General features: G+C 39.0%; 1 protein-coding gene across 3 annotated transcripts; it reads right to left on the bottom strand.

Annotated features, from left to right (window-relative positions):
- Nucleotides 1–5,199: 5,199 nt before the first annotated feature.
- kctd1 (potassium channel tetramerization domain containing 1) lies at nt 5,200–19,262 on the bottom strand. Of its 3 annotated transcripts, XM_023335909.1 has the most exons (6): nt 18,537–19,262; nt 14,046–14,185; nt 10,287–10,465; nt 9,358–9,502; nt 8,334–8,639; nt 5,200–6,204 (listed from the first exon to the last, which is right to left on the bottom strand). In XM_023335909.1, the coding sequence occupies exons 3-6, from the start codon at nt 10,448–10,450 to the stop codon at nt 6,043–6,045; spliced, it is 777 nt and encodes a 258-aa protein (XP_023191677.1). In that variant the 5' UTR covers nt 10,451–10,465; nt 14,046–14,185; nt 18,537–19,262; the 3' UTR covers nt 5,200–6,042. The 3 variants fall into 3 exon arrangements, with proteins under 3 accessions (XP_023191677.1, XP_023191676.1, XP_005796083.2); XM_023335908.1 differs by lacking the exon at nt 14,046–14,185 and having other exon boundaries at nt 18,537–19,260; XM_005796026.3 differs by lacking the exons at nt 14,046–14,185; nt 18,537–19,262 and adding an exon at nt 11,141–14,026.
- Nucleotides 19,263–27,740: the final 8,478 nt, after the last annotated feature.

Genomic DNA, 27,740 nt, shown 5'->3' on the forward strand with positions numbered 1-27,740 from the left:
TCTTCGATTTGTTTGTTTTGGTGAAGGTTTGCACTCCATCATAATGAATCACTTTTTTTCATCTTGTTCTTATTTATTCTCATGGCTCGAGGTAGAATGTGCTGGTTGATGAGGGGCTGAAATGAACTGAGCCTTAGCCTTAGCCCCAGGGCCAGCGCATATCTTAGCATAAGTGATGGCTAACCAGAGGGCTAGAGCCTGGCTGAGAGCGCCCTTAGGACAGCAAGTCTGACAGATCATGTATTTATAGGTCTGTTGAAAGACCTCTATTGTGTCCCACATAGCCTCAGAGCATGTCTGTCCTCTGTATTATAATAAAGCCGCTGGCCTTACCACTATGATGGATGGGTGGCCCTCGAATGGCGAGCTCCAGAATCATTAGAGCACTCCTTGCATGCAGGTCTACCCATGTGAGAAGTTGGTGCAGGGGGAGGCTCGCTACTGTTGAACAACATTGTATAGTTCAGACCTTTTAATCAAGGTAAGGCATCCCCTATTAATTCTCAGTTGAAGGAAGGGAGAAGGAAGAAAAATAAAAGGGTGAGGGAGGAGGCAGGTTTGCTGATGTTTTCGCTAAAGAATACATTTGCAATTATCTCAGTGTTGAAAAGGCCCCACAGGCTTTGTTCAACGTTGGTTAGAATGTGGTACCTTCAGCATTTTACGTGAAGCTTCTACTAGTCTGATTTTTACTTGCTGCTTAAGAATTCACCAAAGCCAGCATTCCTTTACACCTTCGATGAGCCGTACAGAATTGAGTAAACATTCAGAGCATGAAGGTATAACAGTAAATGGCACGCTCTATGTATTGAGAGATTTCTTTAGACAGACTGGAAAAAGAAAATCAGAAGTTGCTTGAATGTACTACGGAGGTAGAAAAAACAGCTTGAGTTCTTTCTGCCTAAAGCCTCACAAGCAGAGTGGTGTTTGAGCTGTTTCCCAATCTCATGTTCTTCTGTTACCTCTGGAGTAGAATATAAATGATTCCCTCTCAGTGTACAGTGTATGCCAATGGGCCTGCAGCGACTATAGTCCGGTCTAAAATTCCTCACTGCAAGGGAGACATAATTCAAGGCCTGACTGATAAATAAACAATAGGAAGCAATGGGATGTTGCACAGTACTAGCTTAAACTCCCTACTTGAAGTGCTGTTGCATATTGCAGCCCAGTGAATGAAGAAAGTGTTCCTGTTGATGTTAAAACTCAAAGAAAACAAGCATTAAGCTTCTGTCTACATTTAGCATGCTTACATACAAGAAATTAAAAAAAAAAGAAAACATACTGAAAATACAAGAAACATTTTTTTTAACAAAAAGACCAATCACGGAGAAACATTTTTTAATTTTACTTTTCAGTTAATATGTATATCCTATTTTATCCAGACAAAAAGTCATACAAAGAAAAGGAGCAGTTGCATTTAAAAATACTAAAACTCTCGCTGTTAATTTTATTTGTTGGTTTGATATTCATGTGTTTGCGATACAAAATTAACCTGTAAAATGTTAATTTTGAAATAATTCAGGTTTGACTTTCCAAGTTCCACAGTTTTCAACAGGACCTTTGCTCCATATTTTTATCCCTAATCCCAATATTTTACTTGTGTGATAAAGTACTTTTCTCTTGTTTTCATATTTATTTAATTCAGCTACCTCCATGGGTCTTCAACCACATTAGTGGGATCATAAGCAGTCTGTTTGATATCATGCCCCAGCATCTTAATTGGATTTAGGTCTGGACTATGATTAGGCAAATGCAAAACCTTCAGTTTGATGATCTAGGCATGCTGCTGTATTTCAAACCTTCCTGATCCATATAAATATTGATCTCGAGCTTAAGGTGATTAGCTGATGGACAGACATTCTGGTAGAAAGCATAATTCATACTTCTATTGACTACAGAAAGTAATCTAAATCCCAAAGCAGGAAAGCAGCTTCAGATTATCACACTACCACCGCCATGTTTGACTCTTAGTATACTGTTCTATTTCCAAAATGTTCCCCTGCTGTCTTGTTATTCCACAGACCATTTTACCAAAATCTTCCTAGTCATCAAGATGTTTCTTAGCAAATGTGAGATAGGCATTTGTATTCTTAATGGCCAACAGTGACTTTTGCCTTTCTACTATGAATGCAATATTTATAGATTTTTATAGCTGAATCATGGATACTGATTCTAACTGAGGCAAAAATGCTTTAGAATGCTTTAGCTCTTGTTCTCTGTTCTAACAGGTGAGTTGTGGATATCTTTTTGGAGTAATTGGGCACTCCTATCCACCTCCACTTTTGCATGACTGATAAAAATACTGCTTCAAAAAAACATGTATGGCTGAGTAAAATCTCTGTAACATGATGACCTGAATCTATTTGAGTCAAGCAAAGTCACTGTGACATATCAATCTACCAGTGAGTGCCCATTTGAGGTATTATTCTCCCTGCCACTGTCCATCTAAGAACATTTAAGACCTCTGTGATGGCATTCATCACACAAATGAACCAATTTTTCTCCTCGAAATAATGGGTAGTAATATGTGACCATTATATTATAATAAAGGTATTTATGAGCTTTCAATCTCCCAGGCTCACCATGAGATACCTTTGAAAATTTGAAATCAGCTCCTGAGGCTGAGTGAGAGAGGGAGGGAGGGAAGGAAAGAAAGAAAGAGAAGTAGAAAGAGAGTGAGAAATGGCAAGGGAGAGATGTGGGAGTTGTGTTTTTTAGCTGTTTTGCCATAGGTTACATTTATAATTATCTTGCTCGCATAAGATGGCCATGAGGCTTTTTCAATAAAGGTGGGAGGCACCTACCGTGCAAAATATTACCTACAGATCAACACAGAATATGAGAAAAAGCTGAAAATAGTTTTACTAAATCCAGAGTACAGTTTAGAATCGCATACATGAATACAGTTAGGAACAGCAGGTACTGCTTACATTGGTCTTTATAGACTGGAGGACTGTGATGATCTGAAGATGAGGTGAATGAATCCCTCCTCTGACCTTCACTAGTGGTGAGTAAGCAAAGCCTGTAGATTGAAGGAAAGATTGCTGTGTCCACTTTCTCCAGGCCCTACCCTGCCTTTTTAAAGCTGCAAAAAAGGACTAGACAGAAAACAACATTCAAAGATATAAAACTTTTTTAAAATCTCCTTCAGACCCTTTTTCTGTAAAGGACTGAGATCATTTATCTTACTTTCCAATAGGCTATATTCTGCGAGGAAAATATCTAAAATTTCTTTTCAACCTGGTCTAAATTTAGGAAATAAGAAGTAATCAGGCTGGACAAGATTATTATGTTCACGACAGACCACAATGAAATGTACAGGTCTGAAGATCTGAAGGTCTAAAATAATGGACAAAGAAAATAATCAAATAATTGCTTTCTGGAAATATCTACTCTTAACTCTGCTCTAGGTTATGGCATATGTATATAATATGAGCCAGAGTTGATCTGTATCATATTAAAATAAACGAGCTGACCTTATGTAGAAGTTTTCTTTGGCATAATGACCACCAGTTATTTTTACCAAATTGCCTTCAGAATGTTCTAACAGTATGCAGTAGAACGTTTGATGTTTCTCTCAAGGAGACATTTTTTTAAGGTTTTTTGGCTCTACTAGCCTTTATTTGAAAGTGCTATGAAAGGAAAGTAGGGTAATGAGAGAGAGGGAAGACATGTGGCAAAGGTCACCAGGCCAGGAATCGAACCCGCAATGGCCACTTCGAGTACTAAGGCCTTCTTATGCAGGGTGTGCTTAACCCCTGCTCCCTTATGTTCCCACTAATGTGGTTGAAAATTCATGGAGGTGACTGAATTAAATAAAGCACCCCCCTCTCAAGGAGACTTTACGTGTTCCATGGGGAAGCTGGAATCAAACTCAACCTTCTGATCATCAAGAACTGCTGTTCACACTATATTAAAGCCACTACAATACAGTCAAGTGTTCTCTGATCATAGTACAGTAGGTGTAAAACGTTGTGTAGTAGAGAGATATCTGTGATTCCCTGTGACACCTGTTCATTTCAGATTGGTGTACATACTACACAAACTCCATGCAGAAAGAACCCAGGACTCAAACCCAAAACCCATACTGTTAACCACTGCGCCACAGTGCAGCCTACAGAAGCTTATGTAAAATGTGTTTTGTCTTCTCAAATTTGAAAAGCGGTATTTTTATTGAATTAATAAAACATTTTAGATTTACTAAGGAGGGTTTGAACCCTTTTCAGTGAGTTTTCCCTGAGTGAGTGAGTTCCCTCAGTTTTTCCCTCAGTGAGTTCCAAAAAGGTTGATAAAAATGAATGAATGAATGGATGGATGAAAAAATCAATGGCTGATTTAGACACTGCACTTGTACAAATGGATATATTTTAGAATATGAGAATAGATGAGTATTTTTCCAGTATGACTACAAAACCAATTGCTTTACAGATACGGTACTAAAAGATGATAATTTGAGCTGAATAACTGAACAATATTACTAAAAATCATGTTGAAGTTATAAAAACTTTGCTCTAAATAGTTTCATTGATCTCATCTCTTTGATTGTTACGGATTTACAAATGTTTTTTAAAAAAATACACTTTCATTTTTTATGAATAACTCTCTCCTAGCCACAGTTGCACCTCATGATTATAGCAGACAGCTCTAACAGAAATCTGGGACAAAGAGGCCTAAAAGGAAGACATATAGCATAAACTGCAGATAGTCATAGAAAGTGGAGATTCTGCCAAAAGGGACGGAGACAAGGCGACAGTGCTCTGTGTGGGATTTCACTTTGGATTTTGACCCTGCAGGAATATGTGGAAACACAACTGACAGTGCTTGTGTGGAGAAGTCAACCTTATTCAGTATAGCTACGTAAAAAATACCCTGCACTGTCATTCATGCACTAAAATAAATACTATATTGTCTTTATAGTTTGCTTTACGTATATGATTGAAGAGCAGTTAAGTCTAACCTCATATATTTGGTTTTACTACTTGCGTCATTTGGGACTGTCCAACAGATGTAAGGAAATTTATCTAAGATGTCCACACAAAGTGAAAAACAGACAATATTACAACTTTAGCTGAGATTTATTTCACATTTTTTTACTCTACATTCCCCTTAAATCTAAGGAGTGTAGGTGTTTCAGTAATCTTAGAAATACTTTATATCGAACTTCATATCAATATGTGCTACAAATACAAGTCATCTCAGTTTGGATAGTACAATAAGCTTTTAATCTGTTCAGTCATGTCTGAGGCAAGAAACTTGCTTTAAAAAGATTCAATGTAAAAAACACAAAGACATACAATGAAAATTTACAGGTCGTGACTGAGAAAAATTAGATTCCAATGAAACAAGTCCTAAGGTATCACACGGAATGGTGGTTCATACTATCCTGTGAGGCAAATGGTGCGACAATAATTTACAAAAATATTCATTTCCACTGTGTTTGTAACGTCCTTGATAGCTAATTTCAAAAACACAACTTCATTGGATTTTCTGTACATGTCACTTGTGAAAAATGTTGTTTTCTTAACATAGATGTTGATAAGGTCTGAGACATTCTGCTCTCTAAGCAACACAAAATTCGTTTTTCGAGGGGGGGCAAAAAAAATTCTGCATTCAATATGCTAGTGAAACAACAAAAACAGTCACTGACGACAAGCTATGCAACACACTACTTCAGCAATAAAAGACTTTTAATTCATATGAGTATGTTAGAAATCAAATTTTTGACCTAATGTAGGCTGCAAGTTTTAAAACAAACTTTGTTTGGGGATCCAGCATATATATATAAATACTTTTTGAACTGGTTTATGGGGAACTAGACAATCACAAATGTCTTTGCAATCTCAAAGTTATCAAATGCCTCATATCTTCGTATGGCAAAAATCTCCTGTTGCACTTCATTTTTATTCTCTATGTGGTTCTCAAGTGTAAGAAAACAGAAACATCAACAAGGAAATGCAGAAAAACAGAGTCCAGAGAGCTCTGCAGCCCTGATTGTTTGGCTGCTACAGAAAAGTCTAGCACCTCCTGCTGCCCTGGAGGTTTCTAGTCCAGCTGCTCCTGCTTTATCCTGTTTGAATTGGGTCCTCGCTGACTTGTCCTCCTCAGTTCCCTCCTCAGGACATACTCGCTGAATTGGGATGAGTCCACGCCTCCGCCACAAGAGCCAGCAATCTCGAATCCGCGCTGTTGAAGACGCTCCAGAACCTGTGGATGATGTAGAAGGGCTGAACGTTGAGTGTATGCTAAAAACAAACTGGCAGGAGTCAATTAAAATTATTATGCCAAAACATGGCTGTCATCTCTAACCTTGTATTGCCTCCGTGAGACTAAGAAACACAAAACTGCCCAAAACAATTATATGTTCTTGCCTTTACGCCAACTCTACCACTGGAATTAGCTTTGGGTCTAAGTTGTGGCAACATTCGGCTCGTGATGGGAATTGGGATGAGACTTTCACAAGACTTTCACCAAACAAAGAGCTTCTCATATTGCCTCCTGCCTCCCTTTCATTGTTTTTTGTGTATATGTGTGTTTGTCTTTGGGTGTGTGTGTAGCTGTTTCTGATCTTGCAGCCTTGCAGACATCTACAGACGTGTCCGGGGGGGCTGTAGGATCACATTCCATCGAAGAGGCCCCAGGGAGCAGTGAGGCTTTCTCTCTGCCACTTGGCTCAGTGTGGGCTGCCGAGCAAAACCTCCCCTTTCCTCAGTCCTGCCCCAGGCTCAAGCCTCCGCCAAAACTACAAAGGTCCCCCTACTGCTGGCAGCTCTCTCTGCTTCCCTTCCTTCTCCCAGCCTCCCCCAACTCCCCTCCGCCTCCCTGCCTCCATTAGCCGCAGATACAGCATTCACCGCCGGCGTGCTTTAATAACCAAACAGGATTATGGGCCCTGCCTGGAGACAACCTGCCAGGGAGCGTGCTCACTCTTTTGCTTGCTCTCCACTACTCACACACTTCAGAGACGGGTTTTGTCTGTGTGTTTTTGGAAAGGAGGTGGAGATTTTACTTCCTCAGAAGGAGACACAGTCCAAATCATTGTGAAATCTTTGCTAAAATGCCTCACTTCCATCAGTTATTCATGCATATCTGAGGACATTACCATCAATGAATCAGTGGAATATCAATAAAAAATCGCAATAGTGAATTACTGCCAAATTCCTGCTGGTTTTAGCAGTGGAGTTGGTTTTCAATACAAAAATATGTTTGATATAGTCTTGCAAATGGCATATTGACACCTACTACAAACCTACTGAAACCCTTAATGACAATACAGTATATATCAGGTAGAAGCCAGTGTCAATGGAACAATGATAACTAGTTTTAGGTATATATATAAAAAAAACTTTTAAAAATAATGGTTTACCCAAATGCCTAAAACATGTTGACCACATATATAAAAAAATTACTTCCTTATTTCTAGTATTTATTTCCATTCACATTTATTTCTGAACAATCTTTCTTGTAAATGGACCTTAAATGTCTATGCATTTAAGGTCCTTGCATATCTGTAAAGGTCTTTGTTGGCCTGAGTGATAAAAATGTAATTGTTTCCCAAAATCTACAAGTGTACATCCAGGATATTACTGTTGCAAGCATATCAACTGTGCTGAGGCCAGGAAAGCAAAATAGTAGCTGTGGATAAAAGTTCAGACATATTTGTCTTTTGCCTGATACTGAGGAGCAGCAGTGGGGAAAAGGTTTAGTGGTAGCTGTACTATCTTCATTGACTGTTATCAGACAGTAATTTCTCATATTTTTTATCTCTTCACAAAGGTAGGATTATTATGGATGCCTGAAAAGTTCTCAGTTACTCTTTGGGCAGTTATTATTAACATGCATACATATTACTGAACAGTAACCATTTTTTTTTGTAAAAATCAGGTAGGCACTACCAACACTGAGTTCAAAGAAAACCCGGTGTTGCTGAAGAAAAACTGTCCATCCACCAGCTTTGGACGCTAAGTCAAAATTAATATTCTAGTCAGACAACAGGGAAGTGAGGATTGTGGAAGATGTACAGCGATGACTCAATAAATTGATCCTTTGATGAACTCATCAAAGAGTCAAATTTCTTCAAGGCTTTTCTTATGATTTGGTAAGATTAAAAAAAGATAGGAGTCTGCAATGAGACGAAAGTAAAGATTTCTCGACAGTAGATGAAGAAATGAGGAATGAACAGATCATCATCTCAGGTCTTGAGACATAGATCTAAAATGAAAAAATATCTCTATACAGAAGACTTTTTTACTGTAGGTGTTTGGTAATACATGAAAAAGTAGAATCACTTCTAGTCAAACAAATTAAAACCCTACAAGTAAGGAGGAATAGTGTACCTGGACAGAGTTGAGGTGACAGTAGCCATTCAACGGGAAGCGTATGACATGTGTGGAGTCATGGTTCCATCCAGCGTTCACAGAGTTACACATGACATCCCCGATTTCTGGGAAAACATCCTCGATCAGGGCCTTGTCGCCGCTGAGGGTGATTCGCTCACCCAGGTCAGGCGCAACGCGCACAACTAGGCACTCACAGGGCCGGGAGACCCGGCCCAGCTCCTGGTCCTGACGCCAGCGCTCCAACTCTGCAAGCATGGGCTGCAGCTGGAAGTATCGGGCTTCTTCATACAGCAAACTGTAGTCCTGTGTAGGATAGGTTAGAGTGTGGTCAGAAAATGCATCTTCTGGAACATTACCAAAAACGACAAAATATCTAACATCAAGATGCAGCGTGAAACTGATGCTTTTTTCCTCCTGCTTTGGCCCTTTCCACATGCTTCTCTTAAAGCTTTCCCAATGTGAAAATGACCTCCGCCTGAACTTGAGCCTTTGCTTATTTTAACTGGCATACTTTCCACTGATTGAGTGGTGCTTTGGACAGTCCAACAGATCATGTGCTTATTTGTTTTCTCTCAGGGCAAGTTTAGTAATTACTGAGTAAATGACACATATGAGTAAAAAAAAGGAATGCTAATGTGTCACATAGAGTGAGGGAGTCGGTGTCGATGGACACTCTGCAGCTGGACATATATTGAGCTGCAGAAATAGTCCGTCATGGGAGCCTGTGAGCTAATTTACCTGCATAGAAGATCATTGGTTTTGTAAGAAAAAAAAAGACATGTGATTTAAAACAACACTAGACTGAAAGGCATCCCTTGATGTTGAGATGGATACTGTTGAGCTTTTTGTTAGGAGAGATCCTTGGGTAGATATTTACATTTTACACTCAGTCGTTTCCAGGAGCTCATGTAGTATCAGAGACCGAAGGCGTTTTTGGCCTAGGCATTGTGCACGCTAAGTTGCAGGACTGCTGACTGGCTGATGGGACTTTACAGTTTTCTGAGAACAGACATGCACTCACTTTGAAGTCGTCGGGAATGAGGAGCTTGGACGTCCTGAGGAAGTTGAGAATGTAGCGGAACATGTGTCCATCCCTATCAATGAAGTAGTGCTGCTTCAGGCTGTCCAGGACTATGGGCTCTGTGCCATCAAAGAGACGGCCGATTCTGCACAGAGAGAGGAGGGGAGTGAGGGGGAAAAGGGAAGGTGGGAAGGTAGTAGAAGGACAATATGTACAGATTAGCAAAAGAATGTTTATTCTACCTTTAAAAACAAAGATTCAAAGACTTATATATCATACGGTGGATTTTTATTTTTAAGGTAGAACAACAAAGAAAGAAAAAGATATTAATAGCAGAGGTGGTCTGGAGAGGTTAGGGCCAGCTGGTGCTTGGTTGCCTGAGGCAGGGCGCCAGTCACCCTCAGGCCTGGTCTTGGAGCGACAGCGTGGCCTCCCGGCCTCCAGATGGCTCCATGGCCTTTGGCTCTTTGCTGCTGCATTGACATCTGTCAGAATAGCCAAGTTGCTTTTGTCTGCAGTCTGCACTTCCAGCTCCTGCAAATTGTTTACCTCCCAAACACAACTCTAGATCGTAGGTGTGAGAAGTGAGAAGATGCAATGCGGTGTGCACCTGAGTGATTAAAAGCCGAATGACACCACATATTTCATACATCACAATCTCTTCCGAGTTCCTCCCCAAGATACATGCGTGATTTGAGGAGTTGTGACATTTGACTGTCACATAATGACATTAAACATTACAGAAGCTGACATTAAACCCAGAGACAATTATGGCACTGCCAAACACGTTTTGACTTGAACAGGCCACTCTCTATTATTCTTTTCTGTCTTAAAAAAGCCACAAAACTGTAGATGCAAAACCTTCGTTGCGTACCCTAAGTTGCAAAAGTTGCCTTCATTTTAGGTTTGGAATGGAGATGGAGACTCACCGGGATTCAGGAAATTTGGTTAGGGTGGCCAAACTGCTGGTGTACATGTGGCCGCCTACGTCAATGTGCACAGGGGCGTTGGATTTGGTGAGTTGTGCAGGTGTGGGGATGCCCTGGTTACTCAAGGGAGACACTGGTGATCGGGTGATCATGGGTCTGGACATGCTGGAGCGATTATCCTGGAAAAAAGACAAGAGGGTGAATTCACTACTTTAAAAAGAAAACCCTCCAAAAATCAGATGCAATTTAAAAGCAAGCTGAGGAAACACACCCGTTCTGCACACTCCAGAGCCCAGGAGTGAAAAAATAGACATTTTTGTAACTGCAGGATACAGAAGCCTGACCTTGACCTGAATGTTGCCACTATCTTACAAGCATCTTCTCCTGTGGGCCATAATCTCCAAAACCAAATTAATTTGAAGCATCAATCTCTCTCTCTCTCTCATGAAAGCGAGTAATAATGACTCTCGGTCTGAGAGCCATAATAGGATTTTTGGGGGCAAAACTGTTTCACGTTAACCTACAAACACCATTAAACAGAAGTTCTCTCTTAATTTCAACATGGAGTAAAGTACTTTTGGTGTCTTGTAAAAAAAAAGTTTCAAGATAGGGTACAAGTAAAAAAAGGCAAATATAAATGAAGCTGTAACAGTCGAGTGGAGGTGTATTACAAAGGTTACAAGCGGTGAAGGAGGTTTAAAAGAAAAAAAAAGAAAGAAAATTTAATACGTGCGCAGTTCATAATAAACGAGGAGAATAAAACGTTACAAAGCCTTCAGGAGCAGGGAGGCGACGATTACTTTGTTCTTTTTGAGAAACTTCGTTTTTTTTTTTTTCTTTCTTTCTTGTTTTACCTGTGCTGGCATCACTGTGGTTGGAGAGGAAGTCACCGAGTGGTCATTCTGCTTGAGAGACGCTGCAGGGACAGGCTCTCCTCTGACAGCGAACATCAGGGAGGGCTCCCTGCACTCCGCCGCTCGCATCGGCAGCCGCTTGAGCGAAGCGTGCACCGTCTCATCTACGGAACTGATTGGACGCGGTCGCTTCTTCGCCTTCTGATGCGTTAGGTCCATGATATCCGTTTCGTCCATTACTTGCACTACTTACGTAAAACGTTCAGGAGATCAGCTTTTCTTTTCTTTTCTTTTTTTCCCCCCTTCTTTTCTCTTGAAGCGCACCTGCTAAAATGTGCGAAAAAAGGCGTGAAAAGCGGCAGATCGGGAGGGAGAGCGGCAGCGCCGTGCCTGTCACACAGAGCGGCTTCTTTGCAGTGGCTGGGAGAAGTCAAAGCCCCCGACAACATTAGCATTGTAGCGCCCGCGGCTCTTTTTGGGCTGTCGCTGTTTCGGTGGCAGGTATGCGCGTCGCATTTTCAGAATAGAACAAACGCAGCCTGTCGGAGCGGGATCATGCAGTTCAGGGGAGTCCAGCCAACAGTCACATCTGGACCTACCACAGCTGACCTTTGCCCTATTTGGAGCGTTGTTTGTGCCTTCCTGCCCTCAAGCTGCTGCCCCATTGTTCAGCAGCTGTTTTTTTGTGCAGCAGGTCAAAGCCTCAGTCAAGATAACAGTATCTCCATGTGCAAAGCTTAAAGAGTGACCGAGCCAACAGTCATCCATGGACATGTGTGCACAAAAATGCTCCGCACTGACCAGCAGTCTCTTATTCCACCTGCCTTGATTCCTTTCAGTCTCACAGATTAATTAATTTAATTAATCTGGTTGACTGGACTCTGTATTATAGAAAAATACACAGAGTCCAGTCAACATCCTGGACTCAATCCTCTGATTTCCTAATTTAAAAAAAAACAAAAAAACTTTCACGAATCTATTTTCTGAGCAGTGGTGGTGTTGACATGAAACCGGCCCTGGGCCACCAAGAGGGGGCCAAAATGGGAATGATACAGGGAGAATGGGATATGTATGGGAAGCCTCCTTGCCATCAATCTAATCTTAAATATAATATCTAGTGGAATAATCTTTATGTAGTTCCTTGCTTTAGTTTAAATACCCCCTGAACCTTGTCAAATTATGTCACGAGAACAAACTTTAGTGTACAGTAGGATGTTGCGTGACAGACCAACACATACTGTAATTTATGAGTGTAAAATTGAAGTAAAAATATATGAAAAGAGTTACATGCATTCATCCTCCTGGAGTCTAGTATACTTTTTTGCTGCAGTTACAGTTTTTGTTACACTTAGGATTTTAAATGATTGCCCATGAATTTTGTAATATTGCTCAAGCTTCATCTGATTGAAGGGCAATTTATCTATCTATAAACATCTATTGGTGTGGGTGAAAATTAATTTAAGGCTTATTTTGGTTTTAAACTTGGTCTCGTCACCCATCACTTTTTAGCAAATGTTTTAATCTGTCAAAGCATCCTCTGTATGTTTTTTGCAACTGACAAAATGCTGCCACTTGCTGGGGTGGAGTTTGTGCACCATTGCTAACCAACTGTAATTAAAGGTTATAAAGGCATTAGTAGTTGTTTTCTAGAAAGAAAGAATTAAGTTTTTGATTTTGTGACAGAGCAAACTAATAAAGACTGCTCATTAGATTTGCTAATACTGATCAGCTACAAAAGTAATATATTTGAATACTAAACTAAAGATGTGTCACTGCTTATTAATAAATCTAGATAATATTTAATTGTCACAATCTAAAATTAGACTGGTCAAAGCAGATAACTCTGCATTGAACAGGGATTATTGCTGTTTTGACAGTTCAGAATTAAATTAAAAGTGTACTACCACTTTGGAGAAAAAGATCCATGTTTGGATTCATGTCTTCAAAATCAGAAGGAGCCTTGAGTCAGTCAGTTAAAATTAATACAACTTTGGTCACTTTAAATATAGTCAATGTTTTCACACATAGAAGTTTCTTAAATCTCAGGCTGTTATAAAGAGTTTCTCTTCAGTACAGAATTTGAACTGCTTTCCAATTCAAATTTGACCAACATATGTATTTTAGATTTTGAATAAGAGAAGATCAATTATTCAAGTGTTCTTGAAAACCAGTTAAATAACCCTTTAGCTTAGCATTGCACTTAGCATGAACTCCATGAACTCTATCCTAAGCACAGTCACATGCTCTTATGACGCTTTCAACTTTGCAAAACGCAGGGGGTTGCTACATCGTCAGTGATTGGACCTACAAAAAGCAATAGAAAACTTGGTCAGGGTAACAGAATTTTCTTTTTAGACACCAGTGCTGCCCTTTGAATGTGAAAGACCCATATGTACCATACCCATATAGCCATATTGCCCATTTTACACCTCTCTTTCTTTTTGTTTATTGAGAATGAATTTTGTGTACAAATACACATTTTGTGCAGACACTGCATCACACTACATAGAAATAACCACCTGCCATTAAATGAAGTCAAGACAGACCTAAAACCTCCTAAACTTTTCTTCTTCTGAAATGAAGGGCTATAGCATGAAGATTGCAGTGTGAAAGGAATCCCTCCAATCCAAATACTAGCATTGCAAAAACTATCCCAGTTATGATATCACACTGCACAAAACCAAACCACAACACATCCAATTGCAGTTAAAACAACTTTTGCAGCCTTCTCCTGGCTGTTTTCCCCCCCCTCCTCTTTACAGAAAATGTAGGGAATCCACAATTTTTAATATTATTCAGATTAAAATTAATTAGTTCAACCACTGGCCTTAAAACATCCACATTCCTCCCTCTCATTGGCAGTGTGGGTTTCACACCTAGCTACCCAATTAGCAATTAAGCTTGCCTTTGAGTGTAGGCCTCCAATGCGGTGTGTGATCCTCGTTTGATTTGCATGCCACTTGTGCACGCGCTGATAAGCGCAGGCAGCAGCCTTACATAGTTTTAAAATTCAACTCCAGAATCCCTCGCAGAAGGCAAGGGGGCCTGCGGGGCAGAAAGAGAGAGAAATCACATGGCTGCTCTTCAAAAGGGGACCTGTGTAAGGCAGCCGGCAAAGTGCGTGGGATCACACTCAGAATGCAGGTAATTTGTTCCCTGACTAATTTGTGGAGATGGTGGAGTGTGTGTGCGCGGAAGTGAGTGTGTGCCTGTGGAGAGTAAGTTCTGAAAACAGCTCGGTGGAATTGGATTTCCTCAAAGCCTTGTCATCGCAAAGGTGGATTGAGTGTAAAATCTGTGAGGCATTATGGAAAATTGCAGGGGAGAAAGAAGAGGGAGTGAAAAAGAACAGGCGTTTGGCTGGGTGGCAGGTGGGGGTTGAGGAAATAAGTTCCTATATCACAAAATCAGTTGGAAATACTGTGAAACAACATGCAGTGGACCTGTTCATGAGCAAATGCCTGCATCACATTTGCCTCATGCACACTTTCAACCTAAGAACAGATCAAAGGTCAAAAGGTTACCAGGATTTATAACTGGATCAGATCTCAATCATTAGAAAGTATGTACAGAGGATAACAGCCATAGTAGTGCTTTACCTGTAATGATTCAATCAGGAATAAAGCTATGAAGGTCTGTCTCATTTATGCAACTCATTCATATTTATTGCACCATAAAATGCACAAACCTCATACAAACATTATGTATCAACATGTGTATGCTAAAGAATATGGATTGTTGCAAATTGGATGACTTAATGCAATCTATTAGATGCTAAAGACATTTGAGATTATTTTCTGACATTGACAATTGCTGCCCGTATCCTTGACACATCTGTATGAAGCTCAGAAACACTGATTCCAGGCACAGTCCACAACCTGCGAATATCTCTCTGAATTTTGAAAAGGCTTTGCTTAACTCATCATTTTTCCTTCCACTAAACTTTCCACGATTATGTTTGAATAGTAGCCCTCTCTGTATGATCAAGTTTTTTAGCAATGATGGTTTGAGGCTTACCTTCTTAACAACGTGTTCAAATGAGTAATGGACAACTACTGTGTGGGTCATAATATATCATTTCTAAATTTAAAATCTGTTTTTATAGTTGATGTGATATTCTAATTTTCTAAGAAGCTATTTTTTCACTACCTGTAAGTCATAAATGAAATGCTTGAAATATATTACTATTTGTGTAATGAATCAGCAAAGTATGAGTTTCACTTTTTCAGATGAATTACTGGAATAAATAATGTTTTGAAAACATACTGATGTGTCCAGATGCACTTCTACATGCAGATAACTTCAAAGTTCTAGGAACAAATATTAGAGCTGTTCAGTGACTGTAGAATGATACAAGGCAACCAGAGTCGTCATGCAGCCTTTCAGGAGCTGCATGAGTAACAAATGAACTTTTCAGTCATTTCTCCAACAATGCAGTTCGTCTCTATTTTTGACATATCACACAACACATAATTAGCATTTCAGAACAGAGCATTAACATTCAGTTTGAGGCACGGCAGACCAGTATTTACATAATCTGGATGGGCTGTCTCTGCTCTGTTGCCTGTAGCTATCTGCTTCAAATGTCCACACATATTCACGGCTTACACAGTTTTGGCTCACTTTTAAGTCAGAGCCTGTTGTAAAGGGAGCAAAATAACAGGTAGCAAAGCATCATAACAACATGGCCTGGGGGAGATTTTGAAGCTTGGTTTAGTGGTCACTTTGGACAAGTTACAGTAGAGCAATGATGGCAAAGTTTTCTTCTGTGATGGCATTTAAAAACAAGTTTTTTGGGTGGGTCATAAAATGTTTTTGTTGCAATGTTTTGCTCTTGAACTATAAGTGGCATAAAGTCCCCAGTATGAAAAATAGACATGTATTGGAAGTTTAAATAAATTTCTGCAAGGACATATTGCAGAACATACCTTACATTTTGAAATCAAATTCCTTAATGAAATACATAGAACTGCAATAGAGAATTCATTGAACTTAACTGGCACAAAGTTTTAAAGGTGGACATCTAAATAGCTCACATGTGACTGCTTTGATAATAATTAGAAAGGATTAACAAATCCTCAGTTTTCTTTCAACTGCTTCCCTATTTCACAATATTTTTGGAGGATCTACCAGAGCTGTGCAACAGCATGACATCTTAGATAAGAAAGTCCAACCAGTGCTGCAGGCTATGGCAGACTGTGGTGCATGTTCACTGGCACAAATCAAACTGTCCCAGGGCACAGGAGTGGCAGAGATAAAGTACAGGCCAGAAGTTTACATGCAGCATGAATATTCACATCAGTTTTGGCATTAAATTATTTATTTTGACTGAGACCTTTTTTAAGGTTGACTGGTGATGACAACATACAACCTCAGTGATTTCTAAAGACAAGCACTTTATGTGCGTGTTTGAATTCTATTTGGAATTTTCTAAACTGTGACCTTATTTTATACACAAGCTCAAACATAAACAAACAAGCCCAATAATATTGGGATGAATGTCGCTTTGGATGTTGATTCTTGATCATAAAACTTATATAGCCGTCAACAAGGTCCTGCGTGGTATAATTCTACCTGGATAATTGTCTGCTCTAATCAAAACTAGTTCCTGTTGTGTTAATAGATTGGAAATTATTCTGGTGGCAGGAGGATCAGCTGATCAGGTGGAAAGATACATCATCACTAACATAACTTTAAGAAGGTAACATAGAAGTTCTTTAACTGTGAATATTGTGACAAACCTACCAGTGGAAGCATAAATTAATAATATCTATCCATTTTATGTCTTTTCCTTATTAGTTGTTTCAAACTGGATAAAACCAGTCAGAGTTCCATTTGAATAGCTGTAGATACAATTCTAACTATTCCTTTAAACTTCTGAAAAGGGCTCATCAAAGCTCTGACCTCCACCCTGCTGAAAATATTTGAACAAGGCATAAGAGTCAAGTCTCTGCCAGGAAACCAAACATCATAAATTACATCTTTAAATTCTCATAACGGTTGAATGCACAGCCATAGTTATGTCAGAAACTTTGTTGATCTCTATAGAAAATATGGGGTTGAAATGCAACTTTCTAATTTGCCTTTATCCACAGATTACTGGAAGCTTATATGTTGTTTATACTTAGGCATGTCTGTATAACTTTAACTGTGTGATTTAGAAAAAGTCCACAATAAATTAGAAATATTTGTGCAGAATTGCTCTTTTTTTCAAATTTATACAGTTGTTTCTTCAGTCCAAACACAACAAAAAATAATGATTCAAATGCATAACTTAAAACACTTTATTAAAATGAAACTGATCCCTACGATGTGTCTATGAAATCCTTTAATTGAATCTGTATATGGAATCTGTATGTCAGATAGCATATGGTATCAGAGTTGATATTCTATAGTATAATTTCGGTGATCAACATAAACTGCAGTCATCTCAGTGTAGGCCTCATATGTTACGGGTTTGAAACAGCGCCATCTGGTGATTGGTCCTCATAAGCCACCAACTCAGTGTCATGTGTTTCTTTACTCTGGAACTGGTGTTATTTTACTTTTTCTCCCACTGATATTTAAATCAGCCTATATTCGGCTGTTCTTTTAAAACGTCCTTGATATAATCTGTATTTTAAAAACAAACCGTGTTTAGAGTAAGTCCTCACAAGAGTACACGTAATTCCAACAGTATTTTAGTGCCAGTCGCAAATATTGCACCACTTTAGTCACAACGTTTGCTGATGAGAACTAACACACAGCGCGGTCATAATGCTAACCATAATGCTAAAAAACAGAAATGACTCCCGTATTTGCCTTTTTCCACATAGCTACAATTCTTAACACAGCTTTGTTTTTTTATTAACGGATGATTCCCATATTCTGCACTGACGTTTGTATCCTGTCATACAGAATAACAAATACGCCTGGGGCGAAATTACTCCACAATGGCGTCTTTCATTCCACGATCTGGGGCAGTCAGGAAATGGAAAGGTTTCACGACGGGGGAAAAAATACAACAAAGTTCAAACGCCGTTCCTAAACGGCACAAAACTGCGTTTAACTAAGTTGTGAGCAACTTGTGTACACTGAGCGGTGACAAGGAAGACGGACGGGGATATTATCGGGTGCTGAGACGCGCCAGGAGCAAATTCACGCGTTGGATATTATACGGAACGTTTTCGCACGACGAGATCGCACCGACAACCCGTTTGTTGCGTTAGTTGTTGTTGCCATGCAAATAAATTTGTCGCCCTCTAACCACGGAACAATAGCCAGGAAGTGGTTAAATGTTTCTTAAGAACTAGTGCGGCTCGAATTGCTTGGCACATGCGTAAAAGCTGCTGCGCCTCGATGTCCCAGTCCACCCAGCCTCGGAAATAACAGCAAACAGAAATAAATCTTCGCTTACCTGAAACATGAAGTGGCTTTTGTGAACCTTTTTTCCCCTCCTCCGATTTGGCCTGAGATCTGCCTCTCTTCCTACACCAGCGAGAAATGCAATAGCTTGGCTAAGGTAGACAGAACAAAATACAGAGAATACTTGCTCCAGGGCTCCCGAAACCCCTCCAGGCAAAGATCAGGATACAATTAGCTCATGTCTCTGCCCAAGTCTAAACCAATATGCAGAATAAAACTGCGAGTAAATGGAAGTGAGTACGGCAGTGGTGCCTTAGTTTTTTCTTGAGTTTACGTTCTTAAAAAATCATATAATATATATATTTTGTCCTATATTTACAACACCCTCACCCCCTGCCTCTAACTTCCCTATTGCCTCCTCCCTGCAGAGAAGCTGATTTTAATCGTTATGATTAGTTTTGATGTAACGCTCCCCTGGGCGATTTCTACAAATGGATGGAGTGTTTCTTTGCCAGAGAGGAAAAGCAGGAGATGACGATAATTATATAGATTGTTGGTGGAGTACTTTGATTTCCACCCCCTTCCCCTCTTCTCCTCTCAAACATCAAACCCATCTACTTCTTCCCCCCCTCGTGCTATAAAGACACAATGCAGCAGCAGACAACTTGTTGATTAGTCCAGCATCAGCATATTAAATTAATGGAATGTGGTTAATGGAATTCTTACTCCCCTTTAAGCCTCTCCTGTGCAATCTTTTTAGCCGCTTTCCTCCTTCTGGACAGCCTCCAGATGACGTAGTTGTATAAATAAGTACTTGCAGCTTGCCTTTCCTCAATCAAGTCTGAATCAGTGCCTGGGGGTGATGTGCGAGCTCATTTCAAATGTTCAACCATGCATGATTTCAGGAAGATTGAGGCACTTCTGAGGATTTTTTAGAATTACTCCGGGGATGGACACATTAAAGGAATCGTATGTTTTAAACCGTTCTTAAGTCAACATGATAATTATTCGGTCTGACCTGAGAGTGCTGCTGTGTTCGGCGTACATCTGGCCATAGAACGGACAGATTTTACATTCTAATTGTTTCAGTGCCATTCATCGTGGATCAAAGCTACAAAAATACCCTCTTACGCCCCCTACTGTTGAGAGCATCGACTATTGTTCTCTGTGTTTTAAAACGTAATAGCATGCGGATTAACTGTCTTGCAAATGTTTTATACCCCTTGAACTTGTTTCTTTACTGTCTCTAAAACTACAAGCACAAACTTCAATGCATTTTGATAAGATTTATGTAACACAAAGTTGCTAATAACTGTTGAAGTTAGAGGAATATGATTCATTGTTTTCAAAACTAATTGCAAGTAAAGAATTGAAAAGTGTGCTGTGCCTCTTTTAGGTCGACACCCCTAAATAAAAAAAGCAGTTGTTGAATGAAAGTAAATCTTAAAGTAAGTCCCATTTAAGATTTAATACCAACAATGTTGGGTGAAACGAGAAACATGTGGAAGAAGCTTCTTTTGGGAGATGAGCCCAATTTGAATTGTTCTACATACGAAACACTTTGTGTGGCAGAAAACTAAGAATGAATGTCACCCTGAAGACAGCTTGCCCACTATAAAACATGGTGGTGGCAGTATCATGCTGTGGTGATGTTCTTCAACTGGGACAGCGAAACTAGTCAGAGTTGATGAGAAGATGGATTGAGCACGCTCTGGGCAGTTCCCCTTAACTTGCAATCAAAGCTGAAATTGAATAATTTATATTGAAGCATTTTCATTTAGTATAACAACCTAGTCAAAGGCCAGATTTAAATCAAACTATGAATTTATGGCAAGACTTAAATATCTTTTGTTAACATAAACTCTACTTCAAATCTGACAGAACATGAGTCATTTTGTTTGTAGGAATAGCCAAAAATCCCATAAAATTTAATCTATGAGTTTCTTATCATGCAACGCTGGTAATGAAATTCCATATGTATGTGTTTCTACAAAGTTTTGAGTCAGTGGAGCTATATAAAAATGCTAACACAACTTTTTAAAATTTTTGTACAAGAAAATATATGTTCCACACTATAATTGCACACTATCTTCTGCTGATGTGTCAAATGAAACACTTTGAAGTTCATGTGAAAAAACTGTACTTTTGAAAGACACTATTCCATCACTGAAACCACCCATCCATTATCCAACATGTTTTATCCCTTGTGGGGTAGACAGAGGTACTGGTGCTGGTCAATGGGCGAGAGGCGGGGTACATCCTGGACATGTCACCAGTTCATCGCAGGCATCGCTAAAATTCTGCTCCAAAAACAGAGGCTGTAACACATGAAAAAGATCTAAAAACATCCTAGTAAGACAAATATTTACAAAGGCATTTTAAATTTTATTGTTCTTTCAAGTAGGAAATTAAAAAAGTGGGAATTAATACTTGGAAAATACATTAAACTGGTAGGTCAAAGCAGATGTCAAAACAAAATAAATGCTTTAGGGAAAGTATAATTAATGATCATAATTATCCAAATGTTCCTGCTTTTCACAAGTGGATTGTATAGAAAAATAAACAAAGGATACTAGTTTTTACACCACTAACGTGATTAAATGTGCTTGATTGAAACCGCATGAGTGTTTGAAATCCAGGCGTTATCCATTTTAGAAACAAAGGAAACCACAAACCTTATGAAATTCTTATATGCATCACATGCAAACGAATGAGAAAGTTACTGTGACTTTGTAATAGCCGTTTGCCGCTATTGTTACAAAGTCACTGTAAAAGCAAAGTGCTTCACTTCAGTTAGAGCTAACTTAAAACAACTACAACATGCAAGCGGCGGATGGCTAAAGGATTTTCTTTTTTCTTTTTTTGGTCAAATTATACAGATTAGTTGCAGATGTAAGTTTTGCTTAGACACACATCGCCTGACCTGAATGACATCATCTGGTTATAAATACTTTCGCTTGGAGAGGAAGAAAGACCAAGCCTGGAAAACTCACTCTGCCTGCTGGAATTTTGAGAAAATGCCTCCAGCAATGTCTCAGAGAAGAAGCGGCGAATCAAATCTGGGCAGATAACTCCTTATGTTACAGTTTATGGTGACGCTAAGATTTGAAGAGAAGGTAAAACCTTTCTGGTCTGAATGAGAAAAGATGGAGATATAGGGGGAAAAATCACAGGAGAAAACTCAGCTTTTCCTTTTCTTCTAACTTTTGTTAAAACAGTTTTTTAGTCTTACATAGTGCTACTAATAAATAGTTATCCAAGTCTTTGTGTTTTTCTTTAAACTTTGGGCACTTTTTTTTTTACAGGATTTTCTGGGTTTTCCCACTTGTTTCCAACTATGAAAGTTGTATTTTGGTTGCTTGAAAAATTATCTTTGAGAAATATTTTCAGAAAACACCTAAAACATTTTAGACAGCGTCATTTAGTCTCTCCATCTTTTGTGCATCAATATGTCCGCTAACATCTTTTTGTGAATAATCTTGTCTATGCCAAAGTGCCATTTTCACACATACTGTTATCTGAATTTTCTTTAGATTCAGCTACCACACATAGTCTAAATATTAAATATAAAACTGCTTAGTTACTAGTTTGTTTAGGAACTCTGTGGACTCTGGAAGTGACTCAACAAATTAGAAAACTGGACTAAAATAAGCAAAGAAATCTGTCAATGTTCTCCCCCACTTCACACCCCCTCCTCTCCAAAAAAATGTAAAGAAATGTTAAAAAAAATTTCAGAATGTCTGAAGAGATATTGCTCGTCTGATTCCTTTCATGCAAAATATAAAAAAAATTAAGTCATGAATTTTGTACACTGCTGCACTTTGCATTTCACCTCTTGTTGTAGTGTAGAGTTTAAGCAGGATTTATTCTGTATAAACAAACACTAATTATGTTCTTTTTTCTTAACGTTGTCCTTAAACATCTATGTGTAAGCATAGTATCTGTTTAGTTGCTTTTAAACAGCTTGGATTCATTTCTGCTTAAAGTCTGTGTAAGGTAGAAATGTTGGTTTTGCCTCCGACCCTGTTAGTAACTGCTGCTCCACACTCACCACACCCCTCTAATGGCCTGTGGTTATATAAGGGAGTGGGATGGATAAAGGGAAAGTGCTGAAGCTGTTCCAGATCCTGACTCACTCTGCCCTCCAGGCTTGCACAGTTTTAGGCCAGAATTGTTTGTCAAATATTATCTTTGGCACAAAGAAATTTTGCGCTTGAGAGTGTAGCTCAGCTCTTGCTATATTGTAGTCAAGGTATCGTGATCATGGAGGGTTTAGCAGTAATGGATTTAGAGCTATGAGAGATTAGCCTCTTTATTAAATTAGGAGAAGCAAAGACATGAAATGGATGGAAGTTAAAAAAGGTCATGCTTTAGATTTTCAGTTATATTGCGGCCCGGGTTTTAACTGGGCCATTCTAACACATAGATTTTTTTGATCTATGGCATCCTATTGTAGTTCGAATGTATAGAGTCGTTGTCCTGCTGCTTCTGCCCAGTTTGAAGTCTTCTGTAGTCACCAATAGATTGTCTTCCAATTGCCCTCTAATCTTATTCCCATCAACACTTTCCAGCTTAGGTTTCCCCACCGAAGAGAAGCACTATGCTTTCACCATGTTTCATAGTGACTACTACTGTATGCCCAATGTGATGTGGAGAGTTAGTTTTCTTTCCCACAAAGCATTTGGCATGAAGGCCAAACAGGAGAGTTTTGGTCCAATCTGAGCAGAGTGTCTTCCACATGTTGGCTGTGTCCTCCATGTGGTTTATGGTAAACTTTAAAAAGCTCTAATGACTTTCTTTTAACACTGCCTTTTTTGTCCTTGAGAACAGTAGTAATAGTTTTCCTATTTACAGATTCTCCCACCTGAGCTGTTGATCTCTGCTCCAGAGTTATCATGAGACACTTGGGTGATTAATGCTCTCCTTACCTCCTGTCATTCTATTTATGCGTGCATAAATAGAAAAATGCACTGGTACATTTAGAATTTTGTCATTCTCATTCTGTTTTAGGATAATGGATTTAATGGAACTTTGTGAGTTGTTCAAATTTGGGATTATGTTGTATAGCCCGACTCTGCTTTAAACTTCATCTCTGACCTGTTTGGTGAGTTTCTTTGTTGTTCTGATGCTTTTTCTAATTCAGGGATTTCTGAGAGTAGCTGGTCACACCATATTTTATGGGAACAGAGTAAAAGGGAATAAATACAAACATCAATAACTTTATTCTGTTTATAAATAATTCTGAAAACCTTGTATCATTTTCCTTGCTGCTTCACAATTATGCACCACTTTGTGTTAGTCTACCACATAAAATCCCAGTAAAACACAGTGAAGTTTGTCTGTCAATGTCAGGTGAAAAAATGTGAAAAAGATTCAAGGGGCATGGATAATTTTGCAAGGTACTGCATGCCTCATGCTGTCACTGCATTGCACATACAGTCTTTCTGCTGCTGGAGGTGCCTCACTGTGCTATTTGACCAAATGATTTCACTTCAACATGCACAGGTGTTTCTTAAAAGTCAGTCTCTGCTGGATAATTTGCTTTCTCCACTTGTTGGTTCTGTTTCAGCCCCAAATGGAACCATCCCACCCACAATGGACAGAGGAGTCAGTGACACTTCTACAAGGGGAGCAGAGACAAGAGGAGGTGGGTGGGTAGGGGGGTGCTTGGGTAATGCTGGGAGGCTCTAATAAAATGTAATCCTATTATATGGTTCCCACTAGAGGGCAACAATAATAAAGGTTTCCCTAATAACATGAGCAGACCAAACCCAAATGGAAAACAGCTCCTCAGGTCAAGTCCCACACTTGTACATATATCCTCTCATTAACCCAATTGCTTTTGGGCCACATTACACCGACAGGCCTTTGAGATTTAGCTGCGATGGCGAGGCAAGAGTTAAGTCAAACAAATGTGTTTCATCAAACTGCAGTTTGGGCTGCTCTGCATAAAGGAATTGAAAGGGGGGAGGAAGAAGGGGAGTGAGGGAATGCGTGCGGGTGGGAAGTTGGAAGCAGAGCCTCGAGGAAACCAATCAGAACTTCTCCACCCTCCCTCTGCGACTCAAAACCGCCGGGGTCTCAGGTGTGTGTTGCACGAGCTAATACCTCGCAAACTTGATTGTTTGTGCCGGAGTAATCAGAGTTTTGTAAATGAGAGTTTTGGAAATGATAGTCCAATCACTGCCGAGCGTAATCACAATATGGTACACCACAAACTGGAAATTATAGGATAGGACTTGAAAACTTTTTAACACCCTCACACATGCACTAAAGTGGTTATGCAGTTTAATAATTTGTCATGAAGGAAGTGAAATCAAACTTTTCTTTGTAAAAAGACAATGAAATTGCCGTAGGCTCACCAAAACAACTTATTTACAAGCAGACTCAATTCTTTGAATTTCTTCAACCATTCTGCTGAAAATGGATAAAAATACAAACTCATATTTTAACAACATGATTACATGATGAATGAGTTACTCCTTTTCCTAGCTTCTTCAAATAGAGGCAGTATAATATTTATCATAGCTGACAAAGTGAGAATATCAATCATTTTCTCAAGACAGCTCAAGTTATTAAGTGAGCCAGTGTAATAATATTACAAAACCCAGAATAACAAAGTTATTTATCTCCTGCTCTCTCTGCATGAGTGTATGCACGTGGAGTTGGGTGTGTGTGTGGGTGTGTGTGTTTGTGTCTGACAGCATCAGACGGGGAGAGTGTCGCATGCCTTCCTGTTCCTGTACCACCCTCCAACCCCTGAGCCGCAGACTCAAGGCAGTTTCAAGAATCAAACAATTTCACGCAGCTACTGGAGGAGGAAATGAACTGAGCCCAGAGCAATAATAAAATTATACAAATGTTATTACAGACTCGCCTGCTACTGTCCTACTTTAATTCAAATTTGGGCACTCCAGGCTGCGCTGGTGGCAGAGACCTTCCTGAATAAATCAACATTAGCTTACGTCTAAATTATTAAGGAAGTGGGAGACTTTCTTGTTTATAGTATGAATTATTAAACAAGTGTTTAACGCTGTTTTTCTCAACGAATCCCCAAATATTAATTGCTAATGATCTTTAAGGTGTGTGTTTTATCTGTTTTTTTGTTTTTGCCTTTTCTGTTGTGGGCTAAAAATTAGGAGTTTTCATCTCCCACAAATCTGTCTGCTCTAAAATAGATTAAGTGAGCACAATCATAAAGTTCAAAGTGTTTTATTAATATTTCATGCGGTAGAGCAACACAAGCTAGGTCATAATTTTGTGTAGTAAAGAACGCATGCACAGTTTTTCTGAAAGCAACAAAAAAGAAAAATATTTAACTCCTCTATTCTCTTCATTCTGTGATTATTAGATAAAATCCAGTTTTAACAATTGTCCTGAGAAGTCACATAATTAGTTAAATAATCTATGAATGTATACCTAAATAGAGGCCTCAGAAGACCTCAGGGAGTTGTTAGTGAACATTAATAAAGACAATGCACACATTAGAAAAGTCAGGGATGAAAATGTGGCAATGTTCCTTTGAACATCCCCCAGTATACTCTTCAATAAATAATCCAAAGAGTGACAGATACATAAATTGATGGGCGAGTGGCTAATAAAATCATTATTCAGAGAAGGAGCCAAATGACCTTTGGAAAATATATAGAAGCTGCAGAGATCCTCAGTTTAAGAGGGAAAACCGGTTGCCACAACAAATATAAGTTATGTGCTCCACAAATCTGGAGTCTATGGAAAATTGTCAGGAAGAAAAAAAGATAAATGAAATTTTCTGTTTGCAGTTAGCCAAATACTTGTAGGGGACATTTGGAAGAAGGTGCTCTGGTGAAACACGGCCAGTATAGAACCTTTTGTGTGAACACACCATCTTAATACTTTGTATTGTCTTGTTGCTGAAAATGTGCTATATAAATAATATTACCTTTACCTTTACCTTTAACAGGGAAATATAGTGGATCAAACCTGTTTGAGACTGCAAAAGACTGGCAGCTGAAAACTTCCAGGTGAACAACAATCCTTAACATACAGCCAGAGTTACAATTAAATGGTTTAGATCAAAGTATATTCCTGTGTTTGAATTCCAAGGTCAAAGTTCAGATCAGAATCAATTTGAAATTGAAATAATTGATGTACCTCTAGATGTGGAAAACTGGGCGAAACATGCACTAACAGACTTGCAGATGTAATTTCAGCATAAGATATCGTCTCATGTGCCTCAATGTTTATATTATACCTCATATTTTTATATTTTTAGGTGTTGATCTGGCAGAAAATAGAAAATAAAATACGTCGAGTTTTGTGGTTGTGACCAAATGTTGAAAACTACAATGTTCATAAATAACTTTGAAAGACGCTGTAGTTTCTGTTGGTTTTTTTTAAAATAATTGGTTTCTGTTCAACATTTTGCTGATGAACCATTTTGGTATGTTAGCAAGGAATCAAACACAGAAAACAACTATTTATCAAGTATTTTGTATAACATTTAATAGAGTTTCCTATTTTCCATGACTGCAAAAACTTACGGGAAGTTTGTCAGCCCACTCTGAGTACATTTGTCTTACGCTTTCTCCCCAATTTGATTGATACAAGGCACAATTCTCTCCTTTTCACAGAGCGTGAACACAGTTTAAATTCCCAAAAGTTTTCACTCTGCATTGCCAATAGAAGGTGCATTCAGTAAATATTTAGTATTTCCACACTCCATCTCCAAAATCCTGATAGGCAGCTTGTAATGAAAGTAGAGGATGATGCTGTAGAAACACTTTTAATGTTAGGCACACATTTTAATTTTGAAGAACAGAAACATACTGAGAACACAATTTTATTCAGGCATTTTGATGAAAAATATGCGCCCTTCAAATTTCTAAGCAACTTTTCCAAAATTGAACAAGTTCCAGGAGCATGAAGGCTGACCAAAAAGAGAGCTTCATGATTGACTTGCTTATTCTCCCATTTGACTGCTGGGTTCTGTGTTGGAATGCAGCGCTTAATCCTCCTGTGTAGTTGTGAATTAATGCTCTGGACAAATATCAAACAGAATACAGCTCAAACTAATGAATAAAACCAACATTTGTCGACCCAACTCTGAAAAGCAACTTTGCTCTATCAAGGCTCATGGCTGCCCTCACATGGACAAAATGTAATCACAACACTTCAGGCAATGCACCCACTCGGCCAGTAGGTGAGGCTATAGCACCACACACATGGACTACACTGAAGCAGGAAGGAATTGATTCATGAGGGAATAAAAAAACAA

Source organism: Xiphophorus maculatus, chromosome 6 (assembly GCF_002775205.1).
Source record: "Xiphophorus maculatus strain JP 163 A chromosome 6, X_maculatus-5.0-male, whole genome shotgun sequence".
Lineage (NCBI taxonomy): Eukaryota > Metazoa > Chordata > Actinopteri > Cyprinodontiformes > Poeciliidae > Xiphophorus > Xiphophorus maculatus.